The sequence below is a fragment of the Phyllobates terribilis genome, unplaced genomic scaffold (assembly GCF_046119375.1).
Source record: "Phyllobates terribilis strain yellow unplaced genomic scaffold, ASM4611937v1 Scaffold_3__8_contigs__length_932513732, whole genome shotgun sequence".
NCBI classification, from domain to species: Eukaryota; Metazoa; Chordata; class Amphibia; order Anura; family Dendrobatidae; genus Phyllobates; species Phyllobates terribilis.
In genome coordinates this window covers 90686806-90706180 of record NW_027362763.1, presented here as the reverse complement: position 1 = coordinate 90706180, position 19375 = coordinate 90686806, and the positions used below count along the sequence as shown (strand labels likewise).

Below are 19375 nucleotides of genomic sequence, written 5' to 3'. Positions count from 1 at the left end.
AAAATGACACAACGCTGGGCAATCCTCGCACAGGATGTACAAGATACACAGCTAATGTAAGTGCTGCAAATATTGACATAGCTGCTACGCCGTGGCAAGAATATTGTTATATTTTCAGCAAGGATGAAATTTATTTTGGGGGGGTTTTGATCAGAATTCGATCTGGCGGTGCACAGCTATATAGACTGCTGTATTTTTTTATAAAGAGAGAGGAATCGCTTTTTTCTGATCTGTATGGCTGGTTTGGGAACCTTGTAGTCTCCAAAACATATCCAATTTCTAATTTATAAAACCTGTTTTAGCCTTGCTATTGAGAATTTGTTGATAAATGTCAAGATTTATGGCCTAAATCATTTTTTAACACTTCTATTTTTTTATAACTTTTTTTTCCCATAATAGTAAAACAAAGGTTGTATGTACCGACTTAACAATTATGAAACAACCCACCAATCAGTATCAATAAATGCCCTATTATGCCATGTGGGATCTATTAAAGCCCTGAAGACCACAAATGGCCCATACTAGAGCAGTCCACAACTGACCCTAACGAAGGCTTGCCCTTTGTGTCCCTACTGGCTTGTCGACGCGTTTCCTGCTTTATGGAGTATACCACAGCCATATTGCCTTGGGACTCAGGGTCTATCTTAGTCACCCAAAATTGAGCTATATACGAAATAAGTCTTTTACTATACTGCAATTTTGGGTGATTAAGATAGACCCAGTCTATTAAAATGCTCCCCTGATGAATCCACTTAGGAGGAAACTCATCAGGAAGCCAGTAGGGACAAACTTTTCTTAGGGGCAGCTGTTGACTGTCCTTGTAAGGGTGGTAGCATTTAGGGTCTTCTGGGCTTTAATAGCTCCTTCAGGGCACACTAGGGCATTTATTTGACTTGATGGCCCCCCTGGTTATGAAAAGTGAAATTGATATAATAGATTTACTCATCTAGTCACCCAAAATTTCAGTTTAGGGAAAGGCTTATTTCATATATAGCTCAATTTTGGGTGACTGAGATAGACTCTGTCTCCCAAGGCAATATGGTCCTGGAATACACTCCCCTGATGAATCCACATAGGAGGAAATGTGTCGGGAAGCAAATAGGGTCATATAAGGCAAGCTTTTCAAGGGGCCAGCTGTGGACTGCTCTTGTAAGGGTGGGAGCATTTGGGGTCTTCTGGGCTTTAATAACTTCTACAGAGCACAATAGGGCATTTATTTGACCAGGTGCCCCCCCCTGGTTACGAAAAAAGAGGTACCCTAAATTACTGGAGGATCCCGATGTTGCGCTCCAAGAGGAAATTGAGTGAGAAGATTCCATTACTATAAACTCAGTGGACACATATACTAACGTGGGAGATATGCCTTTTGCTCCCAGTAGCAAATAATAAATACCTATACAAAATTGACTTTTTTTGTTGTTTTTTAGGAGCCTGTCCCCCAATTTTGAAGTGTCTGACAAAGTCTCGAATTTAAACTTTTCCATTACTTGTGATTTGATGGAATTTTGTTTATTGGTTTTTAATAATATACAGTAAATTTCTTGTTCAGAAAGTATAGACTGGGAAAGTCATCCTCTATTAAAATCACCTAAGTTTCTCTTCTAACTCAATCTGCCTGTAGCTGTGACAATCTGTCGAGATAATAGTGAAAACTCTTCTTGCTGCAAAGGCTGGGATCAGACATAACTGCGATCCCTTAGATTTTAAACTCCCTGGATGCTGCAATCATTGTTGATTGTTGCATTTAATCAGTTTATGGAGGTAGTTGACTCCATCTTTCCTCCCATTTCTTCTCCATTGTGGGATGCTAATGGATTGCTCTGATAGACGGGAGCCTAACTTTAGCTCTAATAGGCAAGGCTTTGTATTACCTGCCAGATATTTTTGGCACTGACATCAGGGAATTAAAGACAGCCACCATACATAGAGGCAGCTGTAATACATAGCCCGGTTGTCAGGATCAGGCATTACTCCTATCCTGGTTGTTTTAGCCCCTTAGATGCTATGGTCAGTATAGATTGCAGCATCTAAGTAGTTGATAGCAGCGGTATTTGGCTCCCGATCGTACCCCCTTGCAACCTCATCATGGGGTGCCATTGGATTGCTATGGTTGCCTAACAATGAGTCTAATAGGCAAGACCTTTCAGTTGGTAAAATATACATCCAAGATTACGCCTCGACTTCATAAATGGCTCATGTATAATAAATAGTAATATGTAGAATGATGGCAAAGGGGATACAGATTGATATATTTTTAATATTTGAATTTCTGAAGTAGCCTATATTTCTTTGTACATACACACGTGGTCAAAATTGTTGGTACTCCTCGTTTAATGAAAGAAAAACCCGCAATGGTCACAGAAATAACTTGAATCTGACAAAAGTAATAATAAATTAAAAATCTTTGAAATGAACAAATGAAAGTCAGACATTGCTTTTCAACCCTGCTTCCACAGAATTTAAAAAAAATTAACCTCATGAAATCGGCCTGGACAGAAATGATGGTTCTTCTTAACTTAATATTTTGTTGAACAACCTTTTGAGGCAATCACTGCAATCAAACGATTCCTGTAACTGTCAATGAGACTTCTGTACCTCTCGACAGGTATTTTGGCCCACTCCTCATGAGCAAACTGCTCCAGTTGTCTCGTGTTTGAAGGTTGCCTTTTCCAGACGGCATGTTTCAGCTCTTTCCAAAGATGCTCAATAGGATTTAGGTCAGGGCTCATAGAAGGCCACTTCAGAATAGTCCAATGTTTTCCTCTTAGCCATTCTTGGGTGTTTTTAGCTGTGTGTTTTGGGTCATTATCCTGTTGTAAGACCCATGACCTGCGACTGAGACCAAGCTTTCTGACACTGAGCAGCAAATTTCTCTCTAGAATCCCTTGATAGTCTTGAGATTTCATTGTACCCTGCACAGATTCAAGACACCCTGTGCCAGATGCATCAAAGCAGCCCCAGGAACATAACAGAGCTTCCTCCATGTTTCACAGTAGGGACAGTGTTCTTTTCTTGATGTGCTTCATTTTTCCGTCTGTGAACATAGAGCTGATGTGCCTTGCCAAAAACTTCAATTTTTGTCTGATCTGTCCATAGGACATTCTCCCAGAAGCTTTGTGGCTTGTCAACATGTCAAAATTCCAGTCTGGCTTTTTATGATTTTATTTTCAACAATGGTGTTCTCCTTGGTCGTCTCCCATGAAGTCCACTTTGGATCAAACAACGACGGATGGTGCGATCTGACACTGATGTTCCTTGAGCATGAAGTTCACCTTTAATCTCTTTAGAAGTTATCCTGGGCTCTTTTGTTACCATTCGTATTATCCGTCTCTTTGATTTGTCATCAATTTTCCTCCTGCGGCCACGTCCAGGGAGGTTGGCTACAGTCCCATGGATCTTACATTTCTGAATAATATGTGCACCTGTAGTCACAGGAACATCAAGCTGCTTGGAGATGGTCTTATAACCTTTACCCTTAACATGCTTGTCTCTAATTTTGTTTCTAATCTCCTGAGACAACTCTTTCCTTTGCTTCCTCTGGTCCATGTTGAGTGTGGTACACACCATGTCACCAAACAGCACAGTGAGTATCTGTAGCCCTATATACAGGCCCACTAACTGATTACAAGATTGTAGACACCTGTGAAGCTAATTAGTGGACACAACTTGATTTAGCATGTCCCTTTTGTCACATTATTTTCAGGGGTACCATCATTTCTGTCCAGGCCTATTTCATAAGTTCAATTTTTTAAAAAATTCTGTGGAAGCAGGGTTAAAAAGCAATGACTGACTTTCATTTTGTTCATTTTCATAGATTTTTAATTTATTATTATTTTTGTCAGATTCAAGTTATTTCTGTGACCATTGTGGGTTTTTCTTTCATTAAATGAGGAGTATCAACAATTTTGACCACGTGTGTATGTATACAACAACCTATGCATTTAATACATTTATTTTACAATGTTAATTCTATTTAATTTGAAACCACAGAAGGTAAATTTCTCAGACGGGAAAGAAACCACGTCTTTGACTTCACCGCCCTACTGATAGGACCTAATAGGACTCCTGCCTGGTTACTGAGAGAAGTATTTAGAGTAAGGTGTAGTCCCGAAATATTCTGTTTGTTTAGCAGCTGTTTACTTGGTAATATTTACTTCGTGTTGACACAGTGTTTTTAATATTTCGTTTTTACTAAGTTGTCACTTGGCTCAAAAAAAGGTTTCTACTGGCTTTCTCTGTTCTGTGCAAAAACACCAAATCCATGAAAAAATATTTTTTATTTATTTTACTCAGTTATATAGCGCCATTAATTCCACAGCGCTTTACAGACATTATCATCACTGTCCCTATTGGGGCTCACAATCTACATTCCCTATCAGTATGTCTTTGGAATGTGGGAGGAAACCGGAGAACCCAGAGGAAACCCACACAAGCACGGGGAGAACATACAGACTCCTTGCAGATGTTGTCCTTGGTGGGATTTGAACCCAGGACCCCAGCGCTGCAAGACTGCAGTGCTAACCACTGAGCCTTGAAGCACTGGGATCCTGGATTCAAATCCCACCAAGGACAACATAATAATAAAAAAAATAACAAAAAAAAACAAAAATATGATAACCTTTAAAGAAATGTTTGTTTTTTTGTGCTGAGATGCTGCCGATAGACATAAGGATGACATGGACCAAACATGCTCACATTGGCATGCCCAGCCGAACATCTAATGTGTATGCAAGCCTCTTGACATTGGTGGAGAGAAGGATCGGGCAGCTGGATTTCAACATGCAGATTCTTTTTGCTCTCATGGGAAATAAGTTTACTCCTCTCTCCTCAATGAGAACCCATGCACGTTCTACCTTGTCGAGAGTGCATATGTATGAGAGGGGGACCGAAGACCCAATAAATACACCTTTTTTTTGGTCAGACATCATCAATGAAGCTTTTTCATGAAAGATTTCTCCTAAATAATGCCTGAAAATCTGATGGACCCTAGATTAGACTACACCCAAGGCATTGTGGGTATAGACAAGCAGACTATCCTTGCTTGTGTAACGTCGAGCTGTGTAAATTGGAAAGAAAGTCTAAGTGTTTCCTTAATCTCCGTGATATAACTTTCATCACTAATGTTCTCATACTATTTTAAGAAGAACCAGACCTCCTCTGCGTCACTGGGGTGGAAATAGAAGCAGACCTCCCTGCTCAGTCGGTAATCTTGCCACAATAGACAATCCCGAGAAGCTTTGGTGGTTTGATGACATGAACCCTCTGTGGGCTTCTTTCCCCCAGTGAATCCTTTTTTCCAGCGAGAATTTTTTCTTATCCGTACTGGCTCAATAAAAGAAAGACCCACATTTGCAGGGCAAGAAGGAAAGATTAATTATCTTAAAATTTTTCCTACTCCCAATAAAAATGCTCTTTGTATTGGATCAGCAAATTCGCTGGAATTGTTTCATTGAAAACTGGGATTAAGTTGAAATAAAATGAAATGAACTTTTGTAGCTCGTCACATATCAAGACACTTATTGCTACTTTCCTTCAGTTTTATTTACTTCTAATTATCTCTTGTGTTTGAAATATCGCAGGGTTTGTTCCATTATTAAATATTACCCAAATACATTTGCAGAGTGAATAATATTTAAAAAATGTTCTTGTGACTACATATTAAACACTTGCTATGGCGCCCCCTTGTGTTCTCTTTATTACCACTTAGAACGTCCAGTGCCAGTGGTCGCACATGCTCAGTAGCTTAGTCCTGCTATTGTTCCGGTCAGGTGTTCCCAGAGCAGAGAAATCGATTATAAACACTACGTTGTGGGGCAACCAACTTAATAAACTAAGTTTTGAAAAAAATGATAAAAAAAATTGAAGTTGTGTGAGATTATTTTTTTTCAGCACTTAGTGACTTAACATCACATCGAGGACCAGTTTCTCAATAAAGATCAATGCCTCTTTGCCTACCAGAAGCTTGTTTGCCGTTTCTCTGCCATCAGCCTCCTTATTTTCCCAAAATTCTCTAAATGTATACAGTCGATAGTAGACTTGGTGGAAGAGGGAAGCATCTTCCAATCTTTCTAAGTCATTGAGACTGCATGCTGTGAGAGGGGAGAAGGTGCAAGGGGGAGTGTTACACTACTGTCGCAGGTATCCTGGGCTTCGCTCCATTTTCCTGCGTCATCACATTGAAGGCCAATTTCTCAATAAAGATGAATGCCTGTTTGCCTACCAGCAGCTTGAAGTGCCCTTTTTCTGCTATCAGCCTCCTTATTTTCTAAAAATTCTCTAAATTAATACAGTCAATACTAGACTTTGTGGAAGGGGGAAGCAGCTTCCAATCCCCCTTAAGTCATTGAGACTGCAAGCTGTGAGAGGGGAGAAGGAGCAAGGGGGAGTCTTACTCACCTGTCCCAGGTATCCTGGGCTTTGCTCCCTTTTCCTAGGTCCGTTGTGCTCCACGTCGGATTTTGTGCTTTGTGGATCTATGACATCATCTCCCCAGACCTATTTAAGTCCCGTTGACACACACACCTGTGTCTTGGGATTGAGACTCCAGTGTTCATTGTTGGGTGAACTCCATTATCTGGACTGCTGTGTTTCAGCTAGCATCCATCCCTGCTGGGTTCCACTCCATCTGTCTGTCTGTTCCTGAGTTTTCAGTTAGTCCCAGTCCCCATGATTCCACATGATTTCAGGAAGCTGCGCCAACGACTGGGGTCCATGTGCCCACCCGCACCAGAGGCTTAGCAGATCCACCTCACTTGGTGGGCCCAAACAGTGAGGAGACAAACTCCAAGAGGAGCCTATTCACTTAGTAAGCATGGGGCAAAAAATATGTTCTTTGAAAATGCAAAAGGGTAGTTAAAAAGGGTATAGGCAAACATAAAATAACTGCTGGCCAGTTTTTCATTCAATCTACACCTACTGTATTTCTCCTTAATAACCTGAGAACGCCCGCACTTGCCTAAGTGTTTGCTCCATCTTTACCAAGTTATGGTCCTCCGCTGCAGTCTATCAGTGGTGGCCAGTCTTCTAGGCAAGGAGCAGAGCACTTGTCAGGTCATTTCTATAGATCTTGTAAGCACTGCTCTGAAGCTAACTAGATCGCTGGATCTGGCCCCTGTTCTCCTCCGATGCTGCAGAGTCAATGCTGCCTCTGCTAGTAGCACAGGAGAGCGCCCGGTCACCAGCACAGCCATGCTACTGGTCTGACCTCTCAATCAATCTGGAGTGTACCACCCCCCAAGGATCTTGAGTCAACCTGATCAAGATCCTCTTCCCCCCACATACAAACTGATTAGTGAAATAGAAAAATTTGGTCATGGCTAAATAAAGAACTAATCCAAACATTCTGCCCCTGTAAAGACATCATAAAGACTGCTGCTTCTTGATGCCAGTCCATACTCCAGTGGGTAAATGTTTAGGAAGATTAAAAGGGGTTTTCTATGTATTTGGACTTCAAAAAAAAGTTATTAAAAACATCAGGTAAACTGAACTTTAGAATTGTCACTTAGTGTAATACACAGTCTTCACATGTGCAATGGATCTTATGGCGTCTGTATGTATCACTGACTTGTTATTGCTTAAAATTTCGGCAATGCTCAGTATGCGTCAAGTATATGACCGCGATTTATCGTTAGTTGACACCAGAAAAAGAAGATTGTCTCCAGGAATGTAGAGCTTTATTGTGTAGACTTTATGAAGGAAGTTGTGAGCACAAGAAACATTGTGGTCACTGTATTTACACTGGGTTTAAGTTACGATAAGGAAAACTTATCACAGGAAGACTGTAAAACTGCTCTAAGTGAAGTCATCCGCTATTATTTCACTTTAGTGGATTGGATTTCCTATCTCGGTTACTCTGCCTTCCCACCTCGGATGTGGAAATATGGTCCTCAAAAAAAAGGAGACAAGAAAATCCATGAGAATTGTGCGCATACCTGAATAGAATCAATCCAATTTATCCAATATCAAAAAAGTAAAGTCTCCATTAAAGATTGAAAAAGAAGCTCGAACAAACCATCAGCCACGTACACATAGTGTGAGTTAGGTCCCATAGTTGCAAAAAAATTCACCCCCAAAGTAGGAAGAGAAGAGGGGGTGAAAAACCGACTTCAATAAAACCCTGGTATGATTAGATACACATACGGTGCACATTGAGGGAAGCAGAATACTGGAACAAATCAAAGAATTTCGTGAAATAATGTTGGTCAGTTGATAAACCTCAAAAGATTTCGATTAAAAAAAGAAAAAATCAAGGTCCTACATTTAGACATGAAATACACTCTTCAACATTGAAAATGTAACACCAAGAAGGAAAAGTTGTGGAAATCACAGGATGGATACACATGTTACTACTGATCTGCAAATAATGAAAAAATGTAAACCACACTTTCCAAACATCTCGATTTATTGAGTATTAAGTATGACGCCACTTGCAGAAATCCCCGCACTTACAGCCTCGGCTGATATTAATGAGATCATTAATGGTCATCTGAGGAATGTTTTGCCGCGCTGAATGCTATTAAACATGCAAATCATCAAGATCCTCTGCTGCTGGATCCCTGTACAATTGATAGGAGACAAGTTTGGAGTCGCTAGAGGAAATGGTAGTACATTTAGGCCACGCAGGATGCTCACAGTAGCATGAGTAAGATGCGGCCTTGTGTTGTGTTGAATAATGGCTTCTGGGACACTTTTGGAGAAATGGCTGCATGATTGGTTCCACCACCAAATGAATGTAACACCAAGCTGTTCATGCACCTGGAATGAAGATTAGAAGGGTCTGACTACCATAAATTATTCCGTCCTTCACCATAATTCCTCTAGTAGGATTGGTCGGTCTGATGTCCTTTCCTGAAGGCCTCTTCATGGTGTTTCCCACAAGGTCTCCAGACCAATCTCTAGCTATCATTGCATCCTTGACAATATCAGGACTCATCACTGAGCGCATAGACCTCCATTCCAGTCTCCGTTGTTGTCTTTCTCTACACCATGATTGGCTTTGAGAGTGGTGACGTGAGGTCAATGGAGCACCTGTAGCTGAACGTCGTACCCCAATGTCGTGCAAATGGAGTGTTTCCTTTTTTATATTGAATAAATTGTATTCAGTCACGCTCACATCGCTCGTGCATTGTCTTGTCTTCTATATATAATATAGTTTTAACATGGTTCCTCTTGACAAGATGGGTTTTCAGGATTCTGGATGTTGAGCGACTGGTGACTGTGGAGAGGTGAAAGATGAATTTTCATTTTGGCTAAAGCAACATGAAGCTTGTACTGAGCAATTCTCAGCTGCAAAGTGAATCAGTTTCGCGTGGTTTGATGTTATAACTGTGATTGTAAAATGTATTTATTGTTTGTATGCATCTAAAAGAATCTATCCACTGTGGAAATAGACAATTCAAAATATGCTTTAAAGACTACAAACAAGCCCAGTGTGATGTCTGATCCTGCGGTGATGTGGTCGTCCCATGTGCCGCTCTTGTACTGGAGTGGTGTAGTGTAGTGGTGCAATGACTGTAGGAGGCTCTGGTTACATACAGGGTTTTGATTGTAGTCTGGAATCATAGAGCTATGATATCTCTGGAGCTGTAGACAAAAAACATTACTTGAAGATGTATAAGGTACATAAAACTAGCTAGAAAGGTGGAAATAATGTTAATCGTAACAATGAATAGCTTTATGGGATTTTTTAAGTTACAGCGGGTGAAATAAGTATTGAACACGTCACCAATTTTCTAAGTAACTATATTGTTAAAGGTGTGATTGACATGAAATTCTCTCCCGATGTCGGTAATAACCCATCCATCCAGCTCTGATCCCATTGACAACGCAGAAATACAGAGTTATGCCACGTTAATGCGAGCATATTTTCAGCCAGTGTGCTGTCTATTTGCACAATGCACATCAGTGTTTTTCCAAAATGTCAACATTTCATTCATATCACAGAGGACATATTGCTTGTGTAAATGGCAGGCAGGTCCTGAACCTGGCCACGATGCAAACCAGCACATGGACAGAACTTGTGGACATGACCGATCCGTGATCCCCATTCTGGAGTAAAAGCTGTGATGCATTGGCCCCATTGAGTGCTAGATGGGAAAGCTGGAGTGAGAGGTCTTATTTCGAACTGCCCAGCTTTTTGTTCTCTAGCTAAGCCTCCATCAGACACGTCTGGCGGTGGCTTTCTCTTAGAGAACACATGAGTGCTTGACCAATGTCACACACATGGATAGTGGACCCACTGTGCCACGATCCAGGCTTTACCAGGAGTGACGTGGCTAAGCGGCTACCTGATGTTCTCTAGAGCTCATCATGGTATCAGGCTTGAGCTGCAGGTAGCCACCATGTACCACTCTTGGGCAGATCCCGACACTGCAGCGGCTGACCCTTTGGGTCAGGATCACAGACTCGGAGTCTCTGTCAGGATAGGATTCGGATACTGGTTCTGGTTCACACAGTGCGGATTCTGGAACACAAGACAGGACGGACACAGGTACTGGTTCACATACCACCGGAGCGGCTTCAGGTTCAGGTACCGCCGTAGTGGCTTCAGATTCAGGTAGTGCCGGAGTGGCTACAGGCTCAGGTACCGCTGGAGCGGCTTCAGGTTCAGATACCGCCGGAGTAGCTTCAGATTCAGGTACCATCGGAGTGGCTTCAGGCTCTGGTACCGCCAGAGCGGTTTCAGATTCAGGTATCTCCGGAGTGGTTTCAGGCTCAGATACCACTGGAGTGGCTTCAGGCTCAGGTACCGCCAGAGTGATTTCAGATTCAGGTACCGCCGGAGTGGTTACAGGCTCAGGTACCGCTGGAGCGGCTTCAGGTTCAGATACCGCCGGAGCAGCTTCAGATTCAGGCACCACCAGAGTGGCTTCAGGCTCAGGTACCGCCGGAGCGGTTTCAGATTCAGGTACCTCTGGAGTGGTTTCAGGCTCAGGTACCACCGGAGTGGCTTCAGGCTCAGGTACCGCCGGAGCGATTTCAGATTCAGGTACCGCCGGAGTGGCTACAGGCTCAGGTACTACTGGAGCGGCTTCAGGTTCAGATACCACTGGAGCAGCTTCAGATTCAGGTACCGCCGGCGTGGCTTCAGGCTCAGGTACCGCCGGAGCGGTTTCAGATTCAGGTACCTCTGGAGTGTCTACAGGCTCATGTACCTCCGGAGCGGCTTCAGATTCAGGTACCGCCGGAGTGGCTTCAGGCTCAGGTACCGCTGGAGCGGTTTCAGGTTGAGACAACATGGGTCTCAGGAGCAAGATCTGGTTCTGACAACACGGGTTTTAAGAGCAGGTTCTGGATCAGACAATACGAGGGACCAGACAACTGACTAGTGTGCCTTATATACTTGATGCCTCCCAGCTATTGGCTGGAAGCTTTTCCAAAGGTAGCGCTTTTTAAGAATTGGGGAGTGCTCGCGCATTAGGCACGCCACAGGGATACCTGCGCGGCGTGCGCAGGACAGGAAGCCACAACAGGGAATGGGGTCACCGCTATACTGCCGGGGCGGTGAGTAGGGAATGTATGTGAGGAGGGAAAGGGACCATGCAGGGACGTCGACATTGGCGTTACAACCGAATGAGCTTTCCTGTGTCTGGGAGAGACGGCAGGCTATATGGAAAAAATATTCTGTCGACAGCCATCTAATATGTATAGGGGGGCTTAAGTATGGAGTAAAATAAATAACAAAAGGGGGGTTGTGACTGTTGGTGACACTCCTGGTAGCATCCGGATAATGAATAAGTATCTTTACTTCAAAAGTTGATGATGGGAAACCACCTTTAACACATTGATGAAAGAGCGCCACTCGAAGGCTTGGCAATGGAATTTCAATCGAATATAAATTGTCTTTTTATAAAAAAATAACTTGGCTAGTAGTCACTTTATGTTTGTGATTCCAGCTCTGTAAAGTCTGTAAGTCCGTCCTAATTCTTTCTATTAGTATAAAACACATTTTCTTGGACTGTAGGCTTTCTTTCTTCCCATACGACACCACTGTGTATCTATGTTATGTCACTAAGGACCACAGATGCTTGGCCAAGCAAGAGTATGTGGTATGGTTTTACATTTAAGAGGAAAATGAAAAAAAAAAAAATTATTGGAATGTGACAGCAGCGGATGGAATAACAGCACGCAGCTCGCTCGTATGTTGTGTAAAGCAGAAACGTCTTGTAAGATGGAGAAATTAGCACACTTGAGACTCCTGCCTCTTAATGGCGCTGGTCATGCTGGTGTAACGGAAGCTTGGCACCGTCACTTGACAGATGATTTCCAGACATCGTTTAAGAGCGAGATTAATAACATACTTAAAGGGGGTGTCCATCCAAATTATGTTTAACATTCATTAAACATTTTCAGTAATAGAAACGGTTGTCTCGTATTATTTTTCTCTTCTTTTTCACTTTCGACGATTAATCTGGAAATATTTTTCTATTCCGACCTCTTTTTGTCGCTAGGTCTGCTAGGTTTGTTTTGTCTACTAGGTTTCAAGCAACCAGAATATCGACAGCGCTGTTGTAGTTAAAATGGTTATCTGGGACTTTTATATTGATGGCGTATCTTTGGGGTAGGTCATCAATATCTGATCGGTGGGCATGTAACACTCGGGACCTCTCTGGTGATCAGCTGTTACCGGTGGCAGCCGGATGTGCGGAGCTGCACGGCTTTGTCAGCGGAAAAGTGGCCATTGCCAGCTACTGTACATCCGCCCCGTAGTCGAATCAATTCACTCCCGCCGATCAGCTGTTCCCGTGGCTGCTGGATATGCTCAGCTGTGGAGATGCACAGCTCTGGCAATAGAATAGTGGCCGCAGCTGGGTACTTCATATCCACCCCGTATTGATTCGAATAGAGAGCAGATGTGTAGTACCCAACCGTGGCCACCATGCTGTTGACAGAGCTATGCTGTTCAGATGCACCTTTGGCATCAAGAACGGCTCATCGGCAGGGATGTCGCTCCCCCGCCTAGATATTGATGACCTATCCCAAATGTAGGCCATCAGTATAAAAGTCCCGAACAAACCCTTACAAAAGTGTAAGATCTCGCGACATCACACAAGATTTAGCATTTTGACAGAAAAGGTTCCTGTGAACGTTTGTGAGATTCCGCTCAACATGTCTGGATCTCACAACCTGGAAGTTCGAAGCCGACGTCTGCTGGAAACATAGGTCCTTTAATTGGTGTTTAGCCACTGATTTAGTAAGTTATATTTTGTAAAATCTCCTGTTTGTGGCTGCCCATTGTGTTCTTAAAAAAAAAGGTTAGCCACACATACCGTGGGTGATGGTTACGTTTTAAAGTCCTAGTCACTCGTATGTCTACAAAAAAAAATGGACCAATGTAAATCAGTGCGCTGGATCTGTTTTTGCTCTGTGTGTCTGTTTTTACCATCCGTGTATCATACGTTTAGTCAGGGACAATTGGACAGCACACAAATAGCATCCATGTACTTTCTGTTGTTTACGCGAACCCAAAATAGGTCGTCTCTTTTTTTTTTTTTTTGCAGACCATTGATTTGCAAAAAAAACAATGGGGCAATTCATGACAGCTGTTACGCCAGAATACTAACGTAAAAAATCTTGAAAGTCACAAAATTTTTGTACAGCACAGAGTTGCGCAAAAATTTTGTGACTTTTGTCGTTTGTACACCAGTCCTCCGCCAAAATGGGAGTAGCTGGGGAGCTGGCAGGATGGGACAAGAAATCTCGTGCCCATCGAATTCAGCAAAAGTGCTGGCATTTTTTACTCCAGAAATGCTGCTTCAGTCACTGACTGCAGTAGCTTTTCTGGCAAGGTGCATGGACGCACACACAATAGAGAAGATGCACCCAATTCATTAAGTGGTGTGAGCCTCTTAATGAATTTGGTGTATCTTACTCCAACGAGCCCTTCATTAAGACTGGTGTGCGCAATGGCGGTTTTAACATATTGACCTCATAGATTATAATGTATCGGTGAGCTATCCGTTATCAAAATGGATACAACATGTACAACAAAAACAGACTTGTGAATAAGACTTATGTCGGCCAAACCTGCCAATATTGATGGGTTTGGCTGATGGTCCAATGTGTATGGTGGTGCCGGCCAAATGGTGCTACTGAGTGATGTCGATCATCAGGCTTGCTCCCCCTGAGGTAAGCCCAACGTGTCAGTCGGTGGGTTTCTCATAGAGAACACAGGAGCACTTGGCCAAATGAGCAGTCCTGCATTTGGGAGAGTTGGCTGAATGATCGTTCGATCGATGGCCATCTAATAGCCATCTAACATGTACGGCCAGCCTAACTCAGAATTTACCAATTAGGTTTCTGACCCTGGTGGACCTACCTAGACTTACACAAGATCGATATTCCTACAGAGCGTTCATCCATCAAGTCACCATGGCTGGAGATCAAGCTGAAGGCCGTTAAATAAGAATAAAATCTGGAAACCCCCTTAAATCCAGCCACACTCAGATAAAAGTAGAAAAAAATCAGATTAGCTCAGGACTTTCTGTTAACCATTGTCTTCTTCTTCATGAGTCACAGTAAATACCTTTTATAAGGGCCGTGAATTGTTATATATGGGAACGTCTTCCGAAGTTTAGTCTTAACAGATATTCTAGTTGACCATCTCCTATAATGTTCAGCTCCCACTTATCCTGCAGCCCATTAGTCAGAAAGTAAATGACTTACTCGGTGAACAAGACAGTGTGGACACGCTCTCAGGGCATTATTTTGCTGTCTTCCATATTAGTTTCCAAGATTAATTAATTCTAAAGTTACCACGAATAAAAAAATCTGCTTTGAGGACCTAATATTTCATTGTATTTCTATCACACTGAACAATACTCAGAGATTACACAATAAAAGATTTAATTAACACAATTAAAAAAAATAACAAAACCAATATCATAATTATGGGACTTTTCTATGCTGCTGATTGACTTTGAGCAGTAGCATAGACAAGAATTCCCTCTGACCCTGGCTTGGACTGGCCCACCGGAGAGCAGGAGAATTCCCAGGTGGGCCCCTGTAAAGGAGTGCTAATAATAATAAGCAGTGGTAATACACTTGATTTAATATTTACGGAGAAATTAATCATCTAATCACAAACAGTAGGCCCTTAGATTCTATGTTACTGGTTGACCCTTGCCAACCCAGTCCAACAAGTCTGACCCGTTAAGTGAGCAGTGATTTAGGCTCTTTAGTCTAATCTTTCTAGGAAATATTTCCGATGTTCAAGGTTAAGATGCATCTACTTTACCACTTCACGGGGTTAGACCAGATTTAAGTTTAAGGATATATGTTTGTAATAAAAGCTATAACAACTTTAGAATTTTATTGAAATTGTAGTAATAGGAGCCCTACAGTAATCACTACCAAAGTGTTTAACATATGGACCCGTTAGCAAATGAGGCTGTTTTATGTCAACCTGTGTCTGTAGTACATTGGCAGAATGCAGATGTGTTTAAAAGGGTTTTCTATTTTTTTAAAGAAACTGTGCATTGTTCACCCTCCACAGGTCCAGCGCTGAGTCTACGCTGCTGCTCTGGTGTCCATTATTGTCTGCTGAATCAACGCCACGTCAACAGCGCTGCAACCAGTAACTGAGCTCAGCTGCTCTGCCCGAGTTGACGGCACAAGCTCACTGATAGGCTGCAGCGGTGTCGACATGACGTTAGCGCTGCAGACGATACAGACACCTGGAACAGCGGCAGAAACTCAGCGCTGCACTTGTGGAGGGTGAGTAAAGCACTTTATTTTTTCAAACTGCAGTCGAGAGACAAAGGTTTTCCAAAGCTAGAAAACCCCTTTTAGTCATTCTATCTCTCTGATACATTGGCCGTCTGCATTACATTCACAAGGATATGGGCTATTTTATGTCAGTCTGTATCTGGAGAACTTCAAGAGACTTCTTTATCACCTAAAAATTATCCATAGACCTAAAAAAGTGAAAAAAATAATGTGAAAACCAAAACAAAAAAATATATATTTCATAACCTGGATTGTATCGTTGGTTTCTATTTCATAACAGTTGTTAAATCTAATGTTTTTAGCTTTGATTTTTACTCTTTTTTTTTCACGTTGTTAAGATTCGATATCTACACCCAACGTGACATTGAAAGTCACCAGTGCAGACATCAGGCCACGTGTAAAATCAGTGATGGGTCGTGTGATTATCAGTGAACATCCGTCTGTTCTATTTCTGAATATCCTCTTCACTAATCACAAATTTATTTTTTTCTGCTGTTTATTTCTTTTTACAGCAAATGCCATGTACATGGGAAGTCAAGAAATGGTGAAGGTCGTTGAAAGAGACAATGCCACAATCAAGCAAAATTTAAGCAAGGTGCTTCACTTTTCCTTTTCTTTCTGCGTCTTGCCTCTGACCAGGTATCTTCATCTACGCCCTTTCCAGTCCTCAGCCATTGAAACAGGATCCTCACCTCCTTTTGAGCTGAGGTCTAGACAGTCAATAGGCCACCACTGACCATTCCCTGAACATTTCTACACAGATGTAATCGGGTCAATCTTCTTTATGGTTGTGCTGTGTGACTAACAAACTGTCGCACACCATGTTGGCCACTAGTAGAAAGCTTCCCTGAGGTCCAGATTCTAACCGGTAGGGTTAGTAGTGGTCATTATACATAGGAATTAAGTTGCTTCATTGGTTTTTCCTAATTTGCTTGATATACAAATTAACTGCCTACCAGGAGGTAAAAAGTTGGCTTTTTAGTGTCACCCTCTAAGTCAATGTCAACTTTTTAAGAAGATTTGCCACATAACTCATGATATTGAAGGGATTGTCCGACACTAATACTGAATTTCATACTACACTGCTCAAAAAAAATAAAGGGAACACTCAAATAACAGAATATAACTCCAAGTAAATCAAACTTCTGTGAAATCAAACTGTCCACTTAGGAAGCAACACTGATTGACAATCAATTTCACATGCTGTTGTGCAAATGGAATAGACAATAGATGGAAATTATTGGCAATTATCAAGACACACTCAATAAAGGAGTGGTTCTGCAGGTGGGGACCACAGACCACATCTCAGTACCAATGCTTTCTGGCTGATGTTTTGGTCACTTTTGAATGTTGGTTGTGCTTTCACACTCGTGGTAGCATGAGACGGACTCTACAACCCACAGAAGTTGCTTAGGTAGTGCAGCTCATCCAGGATGGCACATCAATGCGAGCTGTGGCAAGAAGGTTTGCTGTGTCTGCCAGCGTAGTGTCCAGAGGCTGAAGGCACTACCAGGAGACAGGCCAGTACGCCAGGAGACACGGAGGGACGCTTGGCATTTGCCACAGAACACCGGGATTGGCAAAGTCGCCACTGGCGCCCTGTGCTCTTCACAGATGAAAGCAGGTTCACACTGAGCACATGTGACAGACGTGACAGAGTCTGGAGATGCCGTGGAGGGCGATCTGCTGCCTGCAGCATCCTTCAGCATGACCGGTTTGGCAGTGGGTCAGTAATGGTGTGGGGTGGCATTTCTTTGGAGGGCCGCACAGCCCTCCATGTGCTCGCCAGAGGTAGCCTGACTGCCATTAGGTACCGAGATGAGATCCTCAGACCCCTTGTGAGACCATATGCTGGTGCGGTTGGCCCTGGGTTCCTCCTAATGCAGGACAATGCCAGACCTCATGTGGCTGGAGTGTGTCAGCAGTTCCTGCAAGATGAAGGCATTGAAGCTATGGACTGGCCCGCCCGTTCCCCAGACCTGAATCCGATTGAGCACATCTGGGACATCATGTCTCGCTCCATCCACCAACGTCACGTTGCACCACAGACTGTCCAGGAGTTGGCGGATGCTTTAGTCCTGATCTGGGAGGAGACCCCACAGGAGACCATCCGCAACCTCATCAGGAGCATGCCCAGGCATTGTAGGGAGGTCATACAGGCACGTGGAGGCCACACACAATACTGAGCCTCATTTTGACTTGTTTTAAGGACATTACATCAAAGTTGGATCAGCCTGTAGTGTGTTTTTCCACTTTAATTTTGGGGGTGACTCCAAATCCAGGCCTCCATTGGTTGATTTCCATTGATGATTTTTGTGTGATTTTGTTGTCAGCACAATAAACGTACAGAACAAAGTATTCAATGAGAATATTTCATTCATTCAGATCTAGGATGTGTTATTTGAGCGTTCCCTTTATTTTTTTGAGCAGTGTATATTTCTACCTATTTTAATCACTAATCTAACGTACTTCATTTACAAATTCCCTATTCTTCACCTCTACTCTAACTTCTAGCCTGTTTTTTTTTAAGAACTTTCGATGAGGATATGTTTGAGTTTCAGAGCATGCCCTTGGGATATTCTCAAACAGGGGCTGCTGTCATGTTCACACCATCCCTTTCCTCCCTGAAATGAAGCGTCATCAGAGGATGGTGCTGTGGTCACTGAAACGGGACGTCATGAGGCATGTCCTTTTCAGAAGACGGCTTGTGTCTGTCCTATTGCGCTGGTTGCCCATTCCAACGCATGCTCAGTATGGTCTTCCTGCTTTTCGCACTCCTTTGTTGTGCTCCTTCACCGCCTCACCAGTTCCCTTTATTGTGCATGCAGCAGTTTTCATTTTGACGCATGCTCAGCACACAACGAATTTTAAATATTGTGTACAATTTTGTGCTCCTGTTGACAAGAAGAACATGGCTGAACTGGAGCCGATGCAGACTAGAGAGACTTAATGTTATTAAGGAAATGGGTGGACTGAAGTCCCAAGACAGGGTATCAAACCGTTTGAAGAAATATATATAAGTATACATGAATAGACAGAGATCTTATGATCTTTTAACACCTAGGCCTGCAACACTGACAAGGGGTCATCCTCTACATTTAGACATGTAGAGGAAAGAATTCTTCACCATCATACAGTAGATGGGGATGTTTTACTGTAAGAGCAGCGAGGCTATGGAACCCGACTGCACAACACTCTTGTGGTTAATTTATTGAATGAGTCAATGGACCTGGAAGTCTTTCTTGAAAAGTACAACACTAAAGGTTAAGGGTACTAGATTTCTGGAAATAGATACCAGGGTAGAGTGGAGTTATGATATGCGCTGCTGATTTAAACAAAATCCAAATGATCTCAGGAGAAAGTGGTTCAATGTCAACGCGTTTTAAAGTCCATCTGACTCCTTCCTCAGGACAACCACAAATGACCTCATTTGTGGTTGTCCTGAGGAAGGAGTCAGATGGACTCTGAAGCGCATTGACAAATCTACTCTACCCCAGTACCTCTCTGAAAACACTCTTGGATATTGCAGTCGCTGACATTTTCGCCTCATCAGTGGTTTTGTCTTACACAACCCCTTCAGGTGAGCTTGTTCCTTTTTAACCAATTTACTTGGACCCTATTGAGCTTTGCATTTTTTTCATCTAGATTT

At 42.6% G+C, this 19375-nt stretch overlaps 1 protein-coding gene across 1 annotated transcript in view; it reads left to right on the top strand.

Moving 5' to 3' along the window:
* LDAH (lipid droplet associated hydrolase) overlaps positions 1 to 19375 on the top strand; it is a 232162-nt gene that overhangs the window by 180734 nt on the left and 32053 nt on the right. The window contains exon 6 of the mRNA XM_073674046.1: positions 16239 to 16321. Coding sequence (XP_073530147.1) covers positions 16239 to 16321 — 83 coding nt within the window. The remainder of the gene's footprint in view (positions 1 to 16238; positions 16322 to 19375) is intronic.